The 22,500-nt window shown below is 45.0% G+C and overlaps 1 protein-coding gene across 1 annotated transcript in view; it reads left to right on the forward strand.

The window, feature by feature from the left end:
- The window catches only part of C8B (complement C8 beta chain), a 40,308-nt gene that overhangs the window by 12,795 nt on the left and 5,013 nt on the right, over nt 1–22,500 (forward strand). The window contains exons 5-9 of the mRNA XM_030870418.2: nt 1,903–2,035; nt 4,566–4,763; nt 8,879–9,119; nt 11,379–11,507; nt 13,789–13,956. Of these exons, the coding sequence (XP_030726278.1) occupies nt 1,903–2,035; nt 4,566–4,763; nt 8,879–9,119; nt 11,379–11,507; nt 13,789–13,956 (869 nt within the window). The remainder of the gene's footprint in view (nt 1–1,902; nt 2,036–4,565; nt 4,764–8,878; nt 9,120–11,378; nt 11,508–13,788; nt 13,957–22,500) is intronic.

Genomic DNA, 22,500 nt, shown 5'->3' on the forward strand with positions numbered 1-22,500 from the left:
TAGAGATACAGACGACTCAGGTGGGGAAAACCTCCTCTCAGGACCTCCTTAGAAACGAGTGACTATAAGCCCCATCTCCTCGATAAGGAAACTGAGGCCTGGAAAGTTAAGAGAGTTCTCAGAAGTCACACGGCAAAGAGGGTGACAGAGTGGACATTCAGAGCCAGTAGCAGAGGCTGACTGGACCCTGCGGGAGGGGCAGAAATACGGCTCACAGGCCACGGGACCCTGGCTGAGGCACTTGTCTGTATGGTGCCTTAGTTTTGTCGTTTGTAGACGGAAGTTAGTAATACCCTTCTTTCCAATCTGTGAGGGATGCATAAGCTAATGCCGTGGTGATAAACTAATACACAAGAGGCAGCAGGTGTGCGTGTGGTGGGAAGAAAGCAGACTCTGCTCTTGACTTAAGACACTCAGACTTTGAGTCCTGGCCCTGCCAGCTGCTGGGCAGTTCGGTTGCCCTCTCTGTGCCTCGCTTTCCTCATCTGTTAAATGGGTATAATAATAATACCCATGGATTCAGTGAGCCAATATGTGTAATTGATTATTACAGTATTAAAAAAATAAATGGGGCTTCTTTGGTGGCGCGGTGGTTGGGAGTCCGCCTGCCGATGCAGGGGGCGTGGGTTCGTGCCCCGGTCTAGGAGGATCCCACATGCCACGGATCAGCTGGGCCCGTGAGCCATGGCCGCTAAGCCTGCGTGTCCAGAGCCTATGCTCCGCAACGGGAGAGGCCAAAACAGTGAGAGGCCCGCGTACCACAAAAAAAAAAAAAGAATATACATTATTATGCTACAAGAAACTCTGTCACAGGAGAGCCTAAGACAATTCTGGTAGAGCAGAACAGGCCAACAGGCAGAAGCTAAAAGGAGACAGAGCTCCTTTGAACAAAAAAATGGCTGTCGGTAGTAGTCAAAGCAGACTTCCAAGAATGGTCTAGCATGGTCGGCAAGAACAAGCCTCCAGGAATGGAGGCTTCTTAGGAGGCGGTGAGAAAGAATGTCAAATTAGAGACAGTATTTTCATTCTTTCTAAATGGACATAATGGCATCCAGGACTTCAGGGACATTGAGTAAGGTGATGCCCTGAGCCATCTGTGACTGTGTCTGTTAGACCCTCAGTAAATGGGAATTAATTTAGTGTCTTGTGATGGGGGTCATACAGAAATTAAGAAGAAAACCACCATCCCCAAGGAGCACAGAATCTAGGGGAGACAACAGACACATAAATAATAACAAGCCTTTATCACAGACCAAGTAGTGTTCTAAGCACTTAACGAATATGGACACGTGTAATCCTCACAACCACTCCAAGAGATAAGATTTTCTTTGTTCCCATTTTACGAATGAGGAGACTGAGAGGTTAACTGGTGTACCCAAGGTTACAGAACTCGTAAATGGCAGAGCAGGAATTTGACCCCAGGCATCTGGCTGCAGAGTCCATGTTCTTGCCTCCCATGCTAGACCATTCTTAGAAGGCACCTGCAGTGGGTGCAGAACAATAAATACATGAATGGGGCAAGCACGGGGTCTAATGAGGACCTCTAATGCACGCAGCTTGGTACAAGTGTCAGTGAAGGCTGCCCACGACAGACAACGACGGAACCCATTCTTGAGAGATAAGTGAGAGATAAAACAGTGAATGGCTGGAAGGGCATTTAGGCGTAGGGAACAGCCCTTACACAGGAGAGGAGCAAAGCAGACTGGAGGAAGAACACCCCCAAGTAGTAAGGGACTGGCTTTGTGACTGGCTGGGAGTGTCCAGAGATGAAGCCGGAAAGCTGGTTTCATCCAGATATTGAGGGCCTTGAGTGCCGTACCAAGGAATTTGGCTGTCCTTTAGTAGGTCTACCAGTTGGGATTACACCCTCACCTCTTACCCTTCTCCACCCCTTCCCTGCAGGATAAATTTGTTCACAAACAACTTGGAGGGCCCAGTTCTCGATCACAGGTATTACGCCGGTGCCTGCTCCCCCCATTACATACTCAACACGAGGTTTCGGAAGCCATACAATGTGGAAAACTTCATCCCACAGGTATGTGCCGGCCAGGAAGCCACCACAGGGCCATGGCAGGGACACTGGCAGAGCAGCCAGTAGCATGGATCCAGACCCGGCCTACAGCCTGCCTGCTGGGCGAGCGCCGACGCATCGCTTTTTCTCTCTGAGCGTCAATTCTTCATACGTAAAATGGGTGGTCCCTTCCTCTGGACACAGTGGTGAGGCTGACATGCCATGTATAGTAAAGGCAGTACAGAGATGTAGTAGCCGTAATCATACTAACGGTAATAACAAAAGCTCCCCTGAAGAGACGGGCATAGCTTAGGATTTGGAGTCTCACAGATGCCTTTGCAACTTACCATCTGTATCATCTTAAAGGCTCTGCGCCTCCGTTTTCCTGTTTTTAAAATGGGAGTTATAAAGCTTCTACCTGCACGCAGAGGATTAGTGAGGTGATTAGTGAGTGTAAGTGCTTAGCACACACAACACCTGGTTTAATTGGTGAGTCTCAGGAAGCGCTAACTCTTCTTTTTTGGGGGGGATGATAAAAAGGCTATTTTTGTTTTTTATTTATAGCCATAGATAGAGAAGACTGGTAGCTTCAGTTTCATATTTGTAGCAAAAGCAAATACAGACACTGTAAGGTCCATACTTTATTTTGCCTTTGGAAAATTTCACAGACTTTCACATATTAACATTGGTATGACAGCTGGGACACCCTACCTAGACTTCCAGAGTTTATATAGACATTACAGACAAAGAATTATATCAGTGATGGAAGAGCAAACGGTCAGTGGGGTAGGAAGTGACACAAGCGACTTAACCTTGTGACTGGAATCATGAGTCAGTGGTTTGAATAAATGTAGTCAATTGAGTGGCAAAGAGATAGATGTTTCAGATGCCAGGTGATACTAGAATCATCGTGACAGACATGCAAGAATCCTAGCGTCCAGAGACAGCCAGATGACAGGAAGTGCTAACTCTTATTATCAAGTCCTTGCCTATTAGAACCAGGCTTTGTTCTAAGCATTTTTTTAAGTTATAAAATGCTCTACCAAGATAAGCCTGTGTTATTAACAAGCAGACTTAAAAGCAAACTCACAGGAAGTGGGGTTTAGAATAGACTGTGTTACAGTGTGACACACACACCTGAGACTGAGGGAGAGACTTGGGTGCCAGGCCTGGCTCTGTCACAGGTCCCAGTTGTTCTTTAGGCTAAGTTCCTGCTCTTCTCTGTGCCTCAGTTTCCTCATCTGTAAAAGGAGGGGGCTGGACTGGATGACGTGGATGGTAGTTTTCACGTCTAAAATTGTGCAGTCCTGAGGTTAGACTGCTACTCCTCCTCCCTCTCCTTTCCTGCTCCCCTCCCCACACATAGTTATTGGCTGAAAAAGACAAAATGCGCCTTGGGACAAACACACCCTCCCCCGTGGTGTCCAGCTCCATCCCTGTGGCCTCCGCTTTCAAGGGAGGATCTCAGAGTAGCCGTTTATCCTCCTGGTAAAGACAGCTCCTGGCCCAGGCAGGATATAGAGCTTCCTCTCTCCATAGCTGTGTTTTGAGCCCTGTGCCAGGCGCTGTACAGTGTTTCACCCACATAAACTCAACCCTCAGAACAAGCCCAATGAAGGACCCGTTATCATATCCATTTTACACATGAAGAAACCGGGGCACAGAGAGGTTAAGGCCAATGTCCAGGGTTACCCAACGAGAAAATGGTGCCTCCCACCTTGGGTGCCTTACTCTCCGCCACGCTCAGAATCACACCTGCTTTTCTTCCTCGGAAGCTGAGGTGTTATGGGGACTGCAAGTATCCAGAAGCCGGTGGGGTGTGGGCGGAGACGCTTTGGGGCTGGTTACTCGGAGGCCACCGAGGCAGCGCCCTTGGCAGTTCCCTGTGCACAGCACCACGAGCACTGATTTTCGAGCAAACAGCTCCTCTAAGTTCTCAAAGGCGCTTGGCTGCCCTGTCCCTGCATCGCCCCTGCACTGCCTTTCTTCACTGAGCTCCTCTTACGGCCTCCGCATTGGCTTGTCTCTCTGACCCCAGATTCATCCCTTCCAACCCAACCGCGCTTCCATCCCGTCACGAGCTTCCTGATGCTCAGCTGCTTCCTCGGTTGGCTCGTTCTTGGATTGAGCTCACATTTTGACAGGTCATTCAGAGCCTCAGCGTCTGGATGCCAGCACACCCTCTCATAGCACCTTTGTCTTCCCCTCACTCTTGTATCTTCTGCTACAACTGCACTAGCATCCCTACAGTTTCTGGACCACACCCTGCCCTTGCCCACCTCCACGTCTCTGCCTACAGCCCAGAATGTTCTCCTACGTTTCTGTCAGTTGACGTCCAAATCAAGCGCCCACCTCTGAGTATCAGCTTGGACACATCTGTTTCTCCTGCTGGATCAAGAGCCCTGGGGGTGGAGATGTGGGCGCCTCTGAGTATTTTGTGTCCGGAGCACTTAGTCTAGTACCTGGAACATAGTAAGAGTACAGTGGATATCTGTTGACTTGAACTGATGTAAGTCAAATGACATAAGGAACATTTTCTTTTTTCTTCCTTCAGACCCAAGGCAAATATGAATTTGCACTGACAGAATATGAATCATACTCAGATTTCGAACATAATGTCTCAAGGACAACAATTAGCAAGTTTAGTTTCAGCTTTGGTTTTAAAATACCTGGGATATTTGAACTTGGCATTAGCAGTGCAAGTGATAACGGCAAACGTTTTATTAGCAGGACCAAACGATTCTCTCATACGGTAAGTACCCTTCGGGTGCTCTTCCATTTCTATGTATTCATTTGAATTTTCATGCCCACAGATGTGTCTGTATTCTGTATTGCTACTGGTAATGGCAGCCAATTATATTTGCTATCTCAAAAAGCTTTTCACAAAAAAATACCTTGGCCTTACATTAACTTACTTTTCAGAAAGGCCAGACAGGGGTGGCCTTCTATAATTATTTACTTTCTTTTTTTTTTTTTTTTAGTATGGCATTGTTTTTGTTTTTGTCTTTTTTTACTATTTTAATTTTATTGGCGTATAGTTGATTTACAATGTTATTTTCTCAGTTTTAATTTTTTTATTGAAGTATAATTGATTCACAGTGTGTTCATTTCTGCTGTACAGCAAAGTGATTCATGTATACATATAAAGACATTCTTTTTTTAATATTCTTTTCCATTATGGTTTACCATAGGTTATTGAATATAGTTCTCTGTGTACTCTCATTTTCTAATGAGCTTTTCCCTTGGTTTTCATTAAGCTAAGAGCATAGCTTTGCAAGACTAAATCATCTCTGGAGACTTTTCGACTCCCAGCAATTTGACTTCTGTTCCAAATATTCAGATGAAATTCCTCTCCAGATTGTCACCCAAGACCTCTTCTGGGGTCACCTCCAACTTCTTGGGGGTGTTGTTGTGGTCACATGCCTGTTTTTCCTGCTTGCTTTCTGGTCCGTATCAGTTACTTTCCTTCCTGGGTTCTAACAGCCCCACCTGTTCTCTATTTTCATTTGTGGCCCTCTTCCCTTCTTACTCTACAGCTGCTGCAGGTGACTCTTCTGTTCACCCCGCTCCTCTCCCAGGGCAAGCATGAGCCTTCACCACCGCTTCTCCCCTTTCTGTGAAGCTCAGACCCGCACCACCCATTCCTCTAGTTATCACTACTTAGATGTCTTATGGACACTCCAAAGCAAGTGCTTCCCGCCAAGCTGTCTGTGTTAAATAGCATTCTTTTCCTTCTGCCTTTCCAGGCTAGGAATGTCAGAATCATATTTGGCTCTCTTTTCTCTTCATTCCCACATTTGTTGGCCACCAAATCCTTTAGGTTCACTCTCCAGTATTTCTTCATTTTTTTTAAATTAAAGTATAGTTGATTTACAATGTTGCGTTAACTTCTGCTCTACAGAAAAGTGGTTCAGGTATACATAAATATATACATTCCTTTTTGTGTTATTTTCCATCGTGAATATAGTTCCCTATGCTGTACGGTAGGACCTCGTTGGTTATCCATTCTATGCATAATAGTTTGCATCTGCTAACCCCAAACTCCCACTCCATCCCTCCCCCTGTCCTGGCCTTGGCACCCACAAGTCTGTTCTCTATGTCTGTGAGTCTGTTTCTGTTTCATAGATAAATTCATTTGTGTCATATTTTAAATTCCACATATAAGTGATGTCATATGGTATTTGTCTTTCTCTGTCCGACTTACTTCACTTAGTATGATAATCTCTAGTTGCCTCCGTGTTGCTGCAAATGGCGTTATTTCATTCTTTTCATGGCTGAGTAACATTCCATCGTATATATATACCACATCTTCTCTATCCATTCGTCTGTCGATGGACATTTAGGTTGTTTCCATGTCTTGGCCATCCAGTATTTCTTAATCAGACTCTGATTACATCTTCACTAGCCCAGGCCCTTTCATCTCTGGCTTCAGCCCTCCTAACGGGTCTCCTGTCTTCCAACTTGCCCCTTCAAATTTATGTGCTTCCAGAAAAATGTTTTTATGATACTAATCTAATCGTATCAGCTGCTCCCTGTTGCCCATAAGGTGAAGATCAAAGCCCATGACTTAGTGGAAGAGGAGCAACTGGAGTGTGAAGTAAGGTGACAGGCAGGTGGACTTGAAGAATCTTGGATTCCAGAGTGAACGAGGTGCATTTATTCTCTGGTCGCTGAGAGTTTGCAACATGAGCATGATGTGGTAGCAAACTAATCTGAGAGGAGCGTGGAGGAAATTAAAAGTCTACAGCGATTTATGTGAGAAAAAGGGAGTGGTGAGGGGCTCAGAAAGTTCTCTGCTGCCAAAATATTAACCAGCAGAAAATGAGTCGTAAACGTGAACTAGACTGTAACTGTCTCTGCTTATTTTCCTTCATCTTCTCGGCTGTGAACAACCTGGGGACAGAGACTGTTTCTTTCCTCTTTAGATCCAGGATGGCGCTCGGTAGGTGCTCAAGACTAAAATATAGTGATGAGGGACAGGATGATTAAAAGGACCTTGCCTTGTTAGGAGAGAAAGAGAGGGGTACCATCCTTTGCACCTTCTCTCTCTCCCTCCCTCCCTCCCACCTCCCTGATTCAAACAGCCAGTTATAGAATGGTTACATCGTGCTAGGCACTAAACTAGACACTTGGGACCTAGAGACAAATATAACACGATTCTTGCCTTCAAGCTCACAGTCTAGTAGGAGAGGTAAACACGTTTGCAGATAACCTAGTCCTGATTTTGCTATCAGTTGTAATACAGCATGGTCTATACTACAAAGGAAATAGGAGCAACACGCAGTGCAATCCTGGGAGATGGAGTGTGTGTCAGGGAAATTCAGGGATGGCATCACATAGGCAGCAACAGGTAGCAGGGATTTAAAATATAAGTCGGTGTGTGTCAGGCAGAAAAGGGAGGGAAGAGCATTTCTGGCAGAAGGAACAACATGTGCAAAATTATATTATGAAAGAGATGTGGGGAAGAGTGAAACGTTAAACGGATGCTGAGGTACGGTGTGGGCAGTGGAGAATAGTAAGGTATGCGGGGTAGGGTGGGGAAAACTTCAGGGTTGTAGAAGATGAAGCCAGGAGGCTACTGGGGGACAGATTGTGAAGTTCTTACATTCAGAGTAAGGGAGTTGATTTTATTCTGCAGGCAGTAGAGAGCCAACGCAGGGTTTTGTTTTAAGCCCAGAAGAGCATTGTAATAACAGTTTTAGGACGTCAACTCTGACTGGAGCATTGAGGGCAGCCAGAGGGAGAAAGGAAATCAATGGGGAAGCTTTTATCATAACCCAGGCAGAGGAAGAAGGCTAAAATATTTAGAAAAGTCATGAACAGAGCACCTAGTGACTGCTTAGGTTGGAAGGATGGGAAGAAGGGAGTCATGAGTCACTGGGGCAGGACTAGGGTGGGGGAGAGCAGGGCAGGGAGCAGAGGTGGCATGGCTTATAGAGGTGACGGGTCAAGCTGGCTGAGAGTTTTAAGATGAGGGAAGAATGTGTACTTCCCACGCATTCACCTTTTCCTCAGCCTTCACTGCAGTGTAGGAACCTCTCGCTTTGGGTTACAGTAACATTCCTGGATGCTTGACCTTCATCTAGCATTACCATGTTTCAGTCTTTCCCACACACCAGGGGTCACCAAACTTTTTCTGTAAAGGGCCAGAGAGTAAATATTTCAGGCTTTGCGAGGCCATAGGGTCTCTGTGGCAACCGCTGAGCTCTGCCATCATAGGGTGACAGCAGGGACAGACAATACATAAACAAGTAGGCATCGCTGCACTGCAAAAAACTGGATTTACAAAACCAAGCACCGGATCCTGAGTGCAGGCTGAGGTTTGCTGACCGTTGCCATGTGCTACGGTGTCCAGCCTTCCTAAAGCACCACTTCTACTCTTTCTTGAGTGCCTTTTCTTCAGAGTTTAAAAAGCATCAACTGGCCTCTCTCGCCTTCCAAGATGGCCCACACTCTGGCTGTGGAGTGTGTATCTCCCTGAATAAACCTTCTTTCTCTTTAAAAAAAAAAAAAAAGCGTCAACCAAGAAGTTGCCTTTGCAGGTCCGCAAACCCCGTCTCCCCTCAGTGGTCCACGGGCACCTGCTGCTCCCTGCCTTGTCTGCTTCTGCTTCCCTTTCTCCTTGGTCCTTATTTGCTACTGTAAGGAAGTGAGCCAAGAACAAGCTCTTCCAAGCTGAAAAGTACATCAGAATATTTCTGAGAAATGAAGGCTTGTCAAAGAGGCCATCTTCCCTCAAGTCTCCTAAAGGAATCATGAGTGATGACTCCTGGCCAAGAACATGGGATGGTATTTGGAAAGTTCATCTTCTTGTTCCAGATTCCTGACTTTAAAGGTCTGCTTTTCCCTTGTTGGTCTTTCATTTAGAAAAGCGCATTTCTGCATGCACGCTCTGACCTTGAAGTAGCGCGTTACAAGCTGAAACCCAGGAACCTCATGCTGCATTACGAATTCCTTCAGAGAGTCAAGCGGCTGCCCCTGGAGTACAGCTATGGGGAGTACAGAGATCTCTTTCGTGATTTCGGGACCCACTACATCACAGAGGCCGTGCTCGGGGGCATTTATGAATACACGCTCATCATGAACAAAGAGGCCATGGAGAGAGCAGGTACGCTGCCCAAGGACCATGGCTTTACTGATGGGGCACATGGAAGTGTGAGTTAACAGGGAGAGGCTCCTATTCCTTGTTGGGGGAGGCATTAGGAATTATGCTCTGAGTTTTCCTCATCCCTCCCTGGCTGTACTTTCACAGTTTCATTGACAGATTCCTCATCGTTTCTTTTCTTTTTTTTTTGAGTTACGCGGGCCTCTCACTGCTGTGGCCCCTCCCGTTGCGGAGCACAGGCTCCGGACGCTCAGGCTCAGCGGCCATGGCTCACGGGCCCAGCCGCTCCGCGGCATGTGGGATCTTCCCGGACCGGGGCACGAACCCGTGTCCCCTGCATCGGCAGGCGGACTCTCAACCACTGCGCCACCAGGGAAGCCCCCCTCGTCGTTTTTTGAATTGGTTGATGTTGGTCCTCCTTTGCCAGCCCTCTCTCTGGGCAGTCCTCTTTTCTACATAACTCCCTCTAGACAATAGCATCCAATCTCCTGGCTTTAAATGCCTTGAACATGCAGATTATTCCCAATGCATATGTCTATCCTGAATCTCTTCTGTGCACCCAAGAGCTCATGTGGAAATGCCTCTGAGATATCTTCATTTGAATGTCTAATGACCATCAGAAACTTAACATGCCCCAAAGAGAACTTTTGCATATGTTTCTTTGCAGTCATCCGCATCTCAGAATGGTTCCACCATTCAGTCAGTGGCTCAAGGCAAAAACCTAGGCGTCAACCTTGATTATTTTTCTTTCTTCCCAATCTATTAGTAAGTCCCATCAGCTCTACCCCCCAAATTATCTTCTCTTTCTGTCTTGACTGTTACCACCTTATGCTCACGCCAAGACCAGTGTTTCTCAAAATTTAATATGAATGTGAATTATCTATAAATCTTGTAGGAGGTAGATTCTCATTCAGTAAGTTTGAGTTGAGACCCAAGATTCTGCATTTCTAACCAGCTTAGAGGTAATATCAGTGCCGTTGGTCCCTAGACCACGCTTTGCGCAGCAATGTTCCAGATTATTATCAGAGCCTCCAAACTAACACTCAACTCCCATTCCCTTTCTACAATCCATTCTCCGTGCAGATATTACAGGTCTTCCCACTTGCAATCAACTTCAAGTCCAAGGTATGACTTCTTCCTCCCAATCCAGTATTCTTTCCTCCAACATGGCATTTGTCAGGTTAAGTGACCTGCCCTAGGTCACACAGTTTACAGTGGCAGCGCCAGGGCTTGGTTACAGGTCCAGTGTACTTGCAAGAGGACACATGGTGTACAAGGTAAATCTAGATCAGTGTGGCCCCAGTCTTGCCAAGATCTGTCCTCCATACCAGAGGTTTCAAAAGCACTTTTCATAGTTCCTCAGATTGCTTCCTACAGAAAGGTTCTGTGATCAACTTGGATAAACATATAATAGATCCCACTTTTAGAGTTTCACAGGTGTGCTGAAGTCAAGTGACCACTCCACCTCTTTTGATACAACATTTGTCACACTGGCTTGACTGCAAAAGCCCGATTTCTTGTCATTCTTACTGTTACAAGAATTATAAGAGATATCATCATGGAATTCATGTTTCAAGGAACATGCTTTGGGGAAAACTGATCTGCACCAACATTTCTAGACAATCCCAGGTACCAAAGCTGTTCTCCTCTCCTTTCCCTGGCCTCACAGTGCTACAGAAAGGTGTTTACAAGTCATACCGAAGACTTCAGCAAGCCCAGGATAGGAAGATGCCTTGGGGAGAATTAGAAAGGGACAGATGGGCAATGGTCCAAAAACGGAGAAGAAATAAGGGAAATCAGCTCCTTTTCTTTGCCAGGCACTATACCCGACACTTCGTAAGCATTAACTCAACTAATCAATTAACAAATTCTTTCTACTATATCAAAGAGTAGAGTGGGAAGGGTCAGGGGAAGGGGGACAGCCTGCAGCAGGCTCTACTCACTGGATTCATCCCTAGAGGTCTGATAAGGAGCCACATTTTTAGAAAGTGACTCTGAGCATGTCCTGTCTTTGGAGAGCAACAAAAACCCTCAGAGTCTTTGAAGAGGCTGAAAGGGGACGTCGATGCTGATCTCTAATGAGGTCTCTACCCTGGTGCTAGGAGCTGCCTGCATTTCTTGCCATCAGGCTGGCCACCCATTAATTTACACCTGAGTCCCTGTGGGCCTCCAGGAAGGGTTAGGCCTCTGGAATCAATCACAGGAAAAGGCACAGGACAAATTACCTTCTAGGTCATGAGCCTCTTTGCTTGCTTCCTTCAGATTATTCTCTTAAGGATGTCCAGGCCTGTGCCAAACATGATTTTAAACTTGGCGGTGCCATAAAAGCGGTCTACATCAAGCTGGGTGTGTCGGTGGCCAAGTGCAAAGGCATTCTCAATGAGATAACAGGTGAGTAGCAAGGGCATGTGACTTCTCTGCTTATCATCCTTCCCTCTCTGGAACCCCAGAGCCAGTCGCTCTTTAAGCTAAAGACTGGGTGTTCCAAGGCATTTCAATTAAAATAATCATTCATTCAATAAAAATCTACCTAGCGCCTCCTATGTGTTGGGTATACAGAAATGAATGAGATGGTCTTCCTATCCTCATGGTACTCACGTGAACTAGGCAAACAAAGAAGCGAGGACAAGGCAGTGATAAGGACCAAACCTGGTCTGGAGCGTCAGGACAGGCTTCCTAGGGCAGGGATCATTTGAATTGCAACTTGAGGTTGTTTCCAGGCAAGAAAATAATCTAACAATGAAAATTTTCTCTGGGGGCCAGGAGTTGGCCTGGCTAGAGAAAGGATGCTCTAGGCTGGAGGGGTAGGAGCCAGGTGGAGGCAGTGGGGGAGACAGGTGAGGCAGCTAGTCCTTACCTGAAACAATGGGGGAGATGGAAACTAGACGGACAGGCTAAGCCACAGATCATGGAGCAGAGTCCACATGGTGGGTTAGACCAGGACGTGAGTGCTGAAGCCAGTGTGTAGAACCAGGTGTCTGGGAGCAGAGAATTTGGAGACCACACAAGGGAGTTGGGAATCGACACAGCGAGTGGAGTAGGAAAGAGAGGCTGGTCAGCAGAGCTCCAATCCTGACCCCTTCTGCACCCCGAGCAGCTCTCCTTCACCTGCTGTACTTACTAAGCTTATCCCTGTATGTGTGATCATACGTGAAGAAAGAGTTCCACAGCCAAGGCAAAACAAAATGAAACAACAACGAAATGACCTGCAGGTCTAGAACACTTTCTTGTGACTGATACATGGTGGATACTGTTGGTTATTTTGGTGGGGCTGGGTTGGAGCACGCATCTTACATAGGGAGGCACGCAGAAAACATAGGTGCTCTTTAAAGGAAACTTGTAAAGTAACGCCCCCATCCAAGTTACTAGATAGAGCACTGCCCAGCGCCCCAAGACCCTTGACAATTACAACTCCACCCTCCCTTTGGAGATAACACCATCCCGACTTCCATGTTAAACACCTCCTTCCTTTCATGATAGTTTTACCACTTACATGTATTGCTAACCAATATGGCTTAGAGCTGCTTGGTTTTGAACTTTGTGTGAATGGAATGTAATCTTTTCAGTTTTTTTTTCATTCAACACCCTGTTTTTATATATAACTATAGTTCATTTCCACTGCTGCATAGTATTTTATTGTATGAATATAACACTTTGTTCATCCTGTTGTTAAATTGGGGTTATTTCCTGTGCCAAGCAATTATAATCAATGCTGCTGTGAACATTCTCACACAGTCATCTGGTGCACATGTGCTAGGGGTTCTCCAGGGAATATACCCAGGAGTGAAATTGTCCGGTTGTAGAGTATGTACTTCTTCCAGACTAGGTAATGCCGAGTTCTTCTGAAATGGTTATATCAATTTACAGTCCGACCAGTAGTATACAAGACCCCCTTTTTATGATGCTCAGGTGTTGCAAACTCAGAGTGGAATGGAATAGTCACTTTCCATCAGTTCCTTTGGCATTGGACACATGGAAAAATTAGAATAGGAATGACTCACTGATAGGATTGGGGGCTTTCTGGCAAACTCCATGAGAAGTCAAAATAATAATGGTAGACACTGTTTAGTGAGTATCTGTTACATCCCGTGCTCACCCTTCACAAATTTTCCCACCTTTGTCATCTGAGACAAAGAAATGATTTCACTTAGAGCTTGCACAGGGTTATGTGGGTAAATTCCTTCACCCTAGTGCCTAAGATTTCTTATCTGCAAAGTAAGGATTATATAGTTCCTATTTCATAGTGAAGATTAGTTGAGTTCATACATGTACAACGTTAAATTAGTGAATGACATGTAAATGATTAATAATCTATCTCTCTACCTACCAATCTATTTACCTATGATCTGTTCATCTGTCCCTATGTATGTATGTATGTATGTATCTATCAGCTATCTGTCTTCCATAGACTCATTTAGCAACTGGCACTTACAGATGCTAAAAATAAATGTCCCTTTCTTGTCCTGTCCCCAGCTTGTGTCATATATGATTGAACTGCCCTTTTGCCCCTTGCACTGTGACTCCCTTGCTGGCAGGGACTCACACTGTCCACCTACATCTCCTAGGCAAGCTCCATAAATATCATGGTAACCAGGTTGTCAGTTACGTTGTAGTAAATTCCAAGGTGTGAAAATGGATCCCCTGACATGCCAGGTCTCCATGTCCATTCCAGAGAGAAACAAGAGAAACACCATGGTGGATGACTTGGTTGTCCTTGTGCGAGGAGGGGCAAGTGAGTACATCACTGCCCTGGCATACAGTGAGCTGCCGACAGCAGAGCTGATGCAGGAATGGGGAGAGGCGGTGCAGTACAACCCGGCCATCGTCAAAATTAAGGTACGTGCAACTGCCCTACCCCTCCTTCTCTCTGTTCAGAAAACAGCGTCTGAAGGATTGCTCTGAGCCAGGGTATGGAATACAGAGCTCAATAAGACCCAAGCCCTAATCTTGAGGCACATACCTTATACTGGAAAATATATCTGGAGTGAACCAATTGTAATACAATGCTCAACACCAGCTAGAGAACGCTGACTCCCTCTCACTTGGGCCCCCAAGTTGCTAAAGGAAATTAACCATCGGCTTCTAATTCCAGCATTCTTAAATCAAGATTGTTTCCATTTCATCTGGGAATCACTCATTCAGTTATTTTTTCATTTAAACATTCATTCACGCAACCAACAAATTGTAGCTAAGTTCCTGTGATGTGATAGGAACTCAGGCACTGGAGGAAAACAGAGGAGGGTGCAAGGATGAAAAATACAGTCTGTGCTGAACAGTAAGGTGCTTGCGTGCATTGTTATCTTACAGGACAGCATAATACATCATGGTAATCACTAACGTGTTTTGGGCACCTACTATGTTCATGATACTTCTGCCAAGGACGTCAGGAATGTTATTTCATCTAATTCTCATGAGTCTGCAAATTAAGTATGCTTAATTTTGTGGCTGATAAAAATCAAGGTCACAGAGGTTGCATCCATCTGCGACTGCTCGAGTCTCTATTAGGTCCAGACCTGAGAATTTTACCTCTTCCCTCCCCTCCTGTGGGTTTGGTAAATAGAAGATAATGATCCCAACCACCTGTCACCCAAACAACAGCAGTTTTGCAGCCTTAAACTAAAAAGACGTTTGCTAGAACAAGACTGTCATACCAATCAGCAGTGGTAGGTCCTTGCCCGTGGGGACTTCAGCACGGTGTCCATGTCACATCTTACACTGTCCTCTTCTTGCCCTTGTCTGTACAGTCATTGCTGGTCCAACATCCACCCTCCCAGAGATTTACTCTTGCAGCCAAGGAGAGGAGTTAAGAGGCTGGAGCTCTGATGAGGGGCTCTGCAGTTACCAACCCTGGCAGTTTTCCAATGTCTTTATTTATATGTCAAATGCACAGTTTCTGCAGAACAAGAAGGCTGCCATTCATTCCTTTCCTCTGCCACTTATTCAGTAGGGACACTTAGGGTACAGTTGCTGGCAAGCATCGGGAAGGACAAAGTCAGCCATAGCTTGCAGGCAGCTCCAGAGAAATCTGGGATTGGCTGATGGCACGGTGACATTGGTTGGTATCACAGACGGGCATGGGAGAGAACAGAGTTCATGAGAAAATGGGAGAGAACAGAGTTCATGAGAAAATAGATCCCTGGTCTTTGCTTTTTACTTATATCTTACCTGAATCTTTTTTTAAACTTACAGTTAATGGATTGCCCTGGTTACCTATCTAAATAGGTTGGAAGTGCAGCAGCATGTGATATGATATGGGATGTGTGTTTTGTGTGCACGTGTGTGTTTGTATGTGTGTGTGTGTGAGAGAGAGATAGAAGGAGGGAGGGAGAGAGGGAGGGAGAGGGAGAGAGAGAGAGCACACACATGTTAGCGTGCTAAGCATCTCAAACAGACCTGCCACCATTCTCAGAGATATAGCACTTTACTGAAGGCACAGAGAGGCTTCCCAGCATGTATGTGATACCCTGGAAAGTATCACATCCACTATCAGTGTAGTGTTGTGAAGGGCTGTGGAGGCTGAAAGGGGAAAGACATTAGAGAATCTAAAGAGGAAAGAGATTAGAGAATGAGAGATGTTTCCAGCGCTGGAGGAGGTGAATTTGTTGAAGGTTTTATGCACCTCTTCTGTACATCGGTAACCTGAGGTGGAAACATCTATTGTGGGCATGGACTCTTTCTGGCAAGAGAAAACTGCATATGACTTCACATTATCTCAAAATAATTCTCGGCAGAGTGAGCTTACCAGGTTGTTGGAGCAGCAGTTGCCTTCCAGGAGGGCAGAGACCACTCGATAAGGAATTCCTAGACACAGAGTGTTGGCCACGAGTCTTGAAGATCAAGATCTGAAAACACAGTTCCTATAGGAGCCGGGTAGGCAGAAAGGGAGACCACAGAAGAGCCCATTCACAGTATTTAGTGGTGAACTTTGGTTACAGAGAGACGGCTCTTTGTTCAACGAAGAGGTAGAGAAAGCAAGGGACATATATAAAGAGAACTTTGAACACAAAAGATTGAAATTACATTCAAGATAAAGAAGACGAGGGACTTCCCTGGTGGCGCAGTGGTTAAGAATCCGCCTGCCAATGCAGGGGACATGGGTTCGATCGGTCTGGGAAGATCCCACATGCCGCGGAACAACTAAGCCTGTGCACACAACTACTGAGCCTGTGCTCTAGAGCCTGTGAGCCACAACTACTGAGCCCGTGTGCCACAACTACTGAAGCCCATGTGTCTAAAGCCCATGCTCCACAACAAGAGAAGCCACCACGGTGAGAAGCCCATGCACCGCAACAAAGAGTAGCCCCTGCTCAACGCAACTAGAGAAAGCCTGCGCGCAGCAATGAAGACCCAACACAACCAAAAATAAATAAATAGAATAAAAACTTTTTCTTAATTTTAAAAAGATCAAGACAAGCATACATCTAAAAATAGAAGTCAATTTTAGAATGTATTTGCTCTGTGGTTATAATACAATTAAGGAAAATAAGGAATTTATGAAATAAAAAATAGAAGCTGAGATGTGTAGACACTAATCAGATGAAAGGGGAAATGGCTGAATGTAGGGAGCCAAAAGCACAGTAGTAGAATCAGAAACTACATTGGAAACTATAAAGAACAGAATTGACGCTGCCGGAAATTGAGTCAGTGATGTAGAAGGTGCTATAAAAATGTTTCTTTAATGCAGAAGCAAAAGACAAAGAGATTAAAACAATGATATAAAAGAAATATGATGGACAGAGAGTACAGAAGTGGAAATCTAAAAACCAAAGACTTCTTCCTGAGAAAGATCCAGGATTACATGTGAAGATGCATTAATCAAGCACATAGAAAGGGAAACTTCCCTGAGCTGATAATGCAAAATGAACGGCTCATTGAAAAGGAGGTAAAAGTACTGAAGATAAAACAATACTGAGACACATGGGGGTGAAATTTTTGACTTGGAGGAACAAATAGATCCTACAAAAATAAAAGTCACACTGGGCTTAGAATTCTTCGCAGTGCTCAATGCCTAAAGATTATGGAGTGACAACCACAAGATCTTGAAGGAAAAAGCTTGTGGCCCAGTGAAATGGTCATTAAGGGATGAAAAAGTTCCCAAGACATTCTGAGATATTAAAGGAGTCACATAGAGGATCGCCAGATTTAGCACTCGAAAATGCAGGATGTCCAGTTAATTCTGAACTTCAGACAGATAAGGAATATTTTTTTTAGGATAAGTATCTTTCAGATATTTCATGGGATATATACTAAAAAATTATTTGTTGTTTATCTGAAATTCCATTTTAACTGGGCGTTCTGTATTTGACTGGCAACCCTAGTCACAAAGCCTACCTTCCATGTACATTTCTATGGTGGTTGAGGTGCTAGGTTGTGGTCTGGGATTCAGGCTGATGGAGAAGCCATGGTAAGGAGCTTGGCATGGTTAAGCATAGAAGGGAAAATACAGTAGTGAGTGATTCACCTAGAGGTCAGGAGAGCCTAGGTTATGCAGCAGTGAAACACCCCCAAATCTCAATGACTTAGTTCAACAAAAGTTTATTGCTCAATCACACATCATGTCCAGAGTGTATTGGTGAGGGACCTTTTCTGAATGTCTCTCAGGGATCCAGGTGATGGAGGCTTTGTCTTGTCCTGTGCTCCCAAGAGCACCAGAGCAGTGGTAAGGGAATGGGAAAAGTCACCACACTCTGCTCCCAAAGCTTCAACCTGGAAGGGGCGTTCCCTCTGCTCACCTTTCACTGCTCAGAAAAAGTCGCATTGCAAACCTGCCCTTAAGGATGGTTCAGGGAAAAACAGCCCTGCCGAGTGCCCAGAAGGAAAAGAAGCTGATATATTTGGTAAACAGTGATAATGACCATCACACCTTACTAAAGCAACTTATTTAAAGATTCCCTAAAAGCAAATTACTCTGATTAAGAGAAGGTTTTGTGTTTTTCTTTAACTTTTTATTTTATATTGGAGTATAGTGGATTAACAATGTTGTGTTAGTTTCAGGTGTACAGCAGAGTGATTCAGTTATAATGCAGATGCTTTGGTAGCATGACCTGGTAAGATAATGTCAGACTTAGACTGCCAGATCTCACTGGAAAAAATAAATTCTGAATTCTAAATAAGGAAACCCATAAGTGTAATTAAATGGAAATAACACAACAACAAAACAATTTTGCCACACATGAAATCTTTCATGTGTAAGGAATGATACAATTTATAAGAAACATATCTTAAAGGAAATAGACAACTCTCAGAAGAACTCAGATGATAAATATGCAAAATTTTAACTTCTCTAGGAAAAGGATAATTAAAGTAAAAATACAGTATTCTTTTTTTTTAAATTTTTTTAACATTTATTTATTTATTTGGCTGCGTTTGGGTCTTCTTTCCTGCGCGCGGGCTTTCTCTAGTTGTGGTGAGCAGGGGCTACTCTTGGTTGCGTGGGTTTCTCATTGTGGTGGCTTCTCTTGTTGTGGAGCACGGGCTCTAGGCACACGGGCTTCAGTAATTATGGTACACGGGCTCAGTAGTTGTGGCTCGTGGGCTCTAGAGCACAGGCTCAATAGTTGTGGTGCACAGGCTTAGCTGCTCTGCAGCACATGGGATCTTCCTGGACCAGGGCTCGAACCCGTGTCCCCTGCATTGGCAGGCGGATTCTTTTTTTTTTTTAACATCTTTATTGGGGTATAATTGCTTTGCAATGGTGTGTTAGTTTCTGCTTTATAATAAAGTGAATCAGCTATACATATACATATATCCCCATATCCCCTCCCTCTTGCGTCTCCCTCCCACCCTCCCTATCCCACCCCTCTAGGTGGTCACAAAGCACCAAGCTGATCTCCCTGTGCTATGCAGCTGCTTCCCACTAGCTACCTGTTTTACATTTGGTAGTGTATATATGTCCATGCCACTCTCCACTCTTGGCAGGCGGATTCTTAACCACTGTGCCACCAGGGAAGTCCCCAGTATTCTTTTTTACCTGTCAAATTAATGATGATTAAAATCTGTAATACTCAGTGTCCTTGGGAGCAATGAGATGGGAACTTTTATATGATGAAACGGGAATATAAATTGGTACAACCCTTTAGGAAAAGAATTTAACTGTATATATCCAACACATTAAAAATGCTTATAGCTTTTGATCCAATATCCCTAAATGGAAGAATCGACTAAAGAAATCATTTAAAAAGTTGGTAAAGATGTATCTATAAAGACATGCCTCATTCTATGTTACTGTAATCCTTATCCGAAGTTTCCGTTACTCATGGTCAACTGCGGTCTGAAAATATTAAATGGAAACCTCCAGAAAGAAACAACTTACGTTTTTAATTGCATGCCATTCTGAGTAGCGTGATGAAATGTCACACTGTCCTGCTCCATCCCCACCTGGGATCCCCAACCGTCAACATCATCTGCTTCTGACATCCAACCATTGACATGATCGTGCTTCAGTGATCTAGCGCCACCCAAAGCAGATGATCCTTTTGATGATACATCAACAGTAGCCTAACACTATGTCACAAATCCTACGTCATTCACCTCACTTCATCTCATCACCTAAGCACTTTATGCTCTCACGTCATCACAAGTAGACGGGTAAGTATAGTACAATCAGATATTTTGAGAGAGACAGAGAAACAGAGAGACAGAGACGAGAGAGCACATTCACATAACTTTTATTACAGTGTATTGTTATAATTGTTCTATTTTATTTTTAGTTATCGTTGTTAATCTCTTACTATGCCTAATTTATAAATTAAACTTTATCATAGTATATGTGTATGGGAAAAAACGTAGTATATGTTGAGTTTGGTACTATTCATGGTTTTGGGCATTCACTGGTGGTTTTGGAAAGTATCCCAGCTGATAAAGGAGGACAACCATATTTGTCGTAGCAAAAGGAAAAAGGAAAATGGAAACAACCTAAAGATTCAATAACGGGTAGAGTTGAATACACTGTAGTTCACCAATACAACAGGATACTCAGTAACCACAGAAAATCATTTTATCAAGGATTATTGAATGGCATGGGCAAATGCCATTCGATAATATATGACGTTAAGTGAAAAAAGTGAAATGTAAAACTTCACTTTTCTTATGCCACCAATTTGGTGTAAATATCTGTCCATCTACCTATCCAAAAATATATACTGAAAGGATACAAACCACGATGGTAACAATTCAGATCTTCCGCCCTCCGCTTACTCACTGTGACTCTGGCCAATCTCATTAACTTTTCTGTGCCTCAGCTTTGCCATCTGTAAAGTGGGGATACAGAAGTCTACCTGACTCATAAGATTGTTGTGAAGATTAAGTGAGATAACATACGTATTTGGTTCAGCCCCTAATAAATGGTAGCTATGGCAATAATTATTTGTTATCGTTAAGAACAGCAGTCACCAGGGTCCATTATAGAGAACTGCATGGAGTTTCACAGACAGCACCCACCATCTCTGTGCAGCAGTATGACCAATAAAATTTCCACAAGGTCAGGTGTGCTAGGGACCCAATGATCAATGTGAGTAGTTGGGATTTTGTGTTTTGGGGAAAGATGGGGAAGGAAGGAGGAGGAAGGAAAGGAGGGGGAGAGGGAGGGAAGAAGAAGAGGACAAAAGAGAAAAACAGGAAAAAAAGAACCAGCGAACCCAGAAAAGGACAAATGAGCCATAAGTTAAAAATGGAGCTGTGGAGGGAACCCTGCAGAACTGCTGCCACGTTCCAAGGCCAGCCATCGTAGAGAACCCTGGGAGAGAGCTTGGAAATGGGAATAATGGCCATTTCTATCGCCAGTCATCATGTGATGGAAAAAACACAGATTGGGGTTAGTTAGTAGGAAAAAACCGACAGATTTGGGGTTAGAATCCTGGCAATGCGCTTTTATGAGTTCCTTGACTTTGTTCAAGTTACTTAACGCTCACCTGAAATGGGGCTAGTAATTGCTCCTGTGTGAGGATGAAGTGGGATCATATGAGTAAGTCGCCAGCACAGCTCCTGGCACACAGTACACGTGGACGGTTTATTCCGGTTCTGCCACTGATCTACTCTGTTTCCTGGAGCAGATCTCGGTACTGGTAGAAAAATGCTTGGGGGGTTAAAGGCAGGTTAAAGGCAGACTCTCAAGGTGCTCTGGCAGGGAGAGCAGGCTGTTGGAGGAGCTCATCGTGGGGGTACAACAATCCCCCATGGAGCCCCGCCCTCCCATGTGTGGCCAGCAGGCCGGGCCATTCTGCAGACAGCCTCTGGATCAATTCAGTGACCACAAGACGGTCCGACAGTGGGGCCACCAAGGGGCCTTTCTTTGCCCTCTGGAGTGAAGGTCTGCATCGGATGCATTAAGAAATGGAAGCAGTTTTCTTCCCACTGAAGGCTTCTATTAGGCGTGATTGCTTGCATTTAGACAGACCCTAAACGCTCCAGGGCCAGATTAGGGCAGGATCACAAACAAAATCTGGAGACAAACATGGCCCTGGAGCTGAAACTCGAGCCAAGAGGCTCTGAACATGTTTAACTACCTCTTTGGACTTTGCCTCTGTTTTTCCAAGCCCATGAACACTACCACATCTCTCTGTGGCTTCCAGCTCTCAAACACTGCTGTGCCCACTGAGAGCATCACTAACCCTGCTCGCCACACCCTCGCCTCCATGCCAGCTGCTGTTGCCCTAATGAGGCCTCCCATCCCCGTTTCATTCTTCCACCCACTTTTTTTTTTTTTTTTTCCGGTACGTGGGCCTCTCATGGTTGTGGCCACTCCCGTTGCGGAGCACAGGCTCCGGACGCGCAGGCTCAGCGGCCATGGCTCACGGGCCCAGCCGCTCCGCGGCATGTGGGATCTTCCCAGACTGGGGCACGAACCCGCGCCCCCTGCATCGGCAGGCGGACTCTCAACCACTGCGCCACCAGGGAAGCCCCTTACACCCACTTTTATTAGCGGCTCTCACTAAGCTTTGGGCGGGACCCCGGAGACACAGCTGAGCAGTATACAGGTCTGATCTCCAGGAGCTTACAATCTAATTAGAGAAGAAGGAAAAAGGACTTCAACCCGAGACGCTGACCACAAAGGAGCGAAGAGGTAGAATTTGCATCAGATGAGGTAGTATAGACAGTATTCTGAGCATCTCGTGGTGGGAAGGTATTCTTTGGAGCTCGGGAATGGCTCCCTAATGGAGGCTCTTGCATGCCACGAAGGATTTTCACAGGTTTGGTTGGGGGTGGGGATGGAGGGTGACGCTGGAACAATGCTCCCATGATACTTTCAAAGAGTAGCTTGCAAACCACCACCCCTCCCCAACCAAAAACAGATTAACTAGCCGCTGCTCTCTACCCATTACAAGTTACCACTGTTACCTGTAACCCCTGTGTATCTGTTAGTACTTTTGTGTCTGTCTCTAGATTC

The sequence above is a fragment of the Globicephala melas genome, chromosome 1 (assembly GCF_963455315.2).
Source record: "Globicephala melas chromosome 1, mGloMel1.2, whole genome shotgun sequence".
Classification (NCBI taxonomy): domain Eukaryota; kingdom Metazoa; phylum Chordata; class Mammalia; order Artiodactyla; family Delphinidae; genus Globicephala; species Globicephala melas.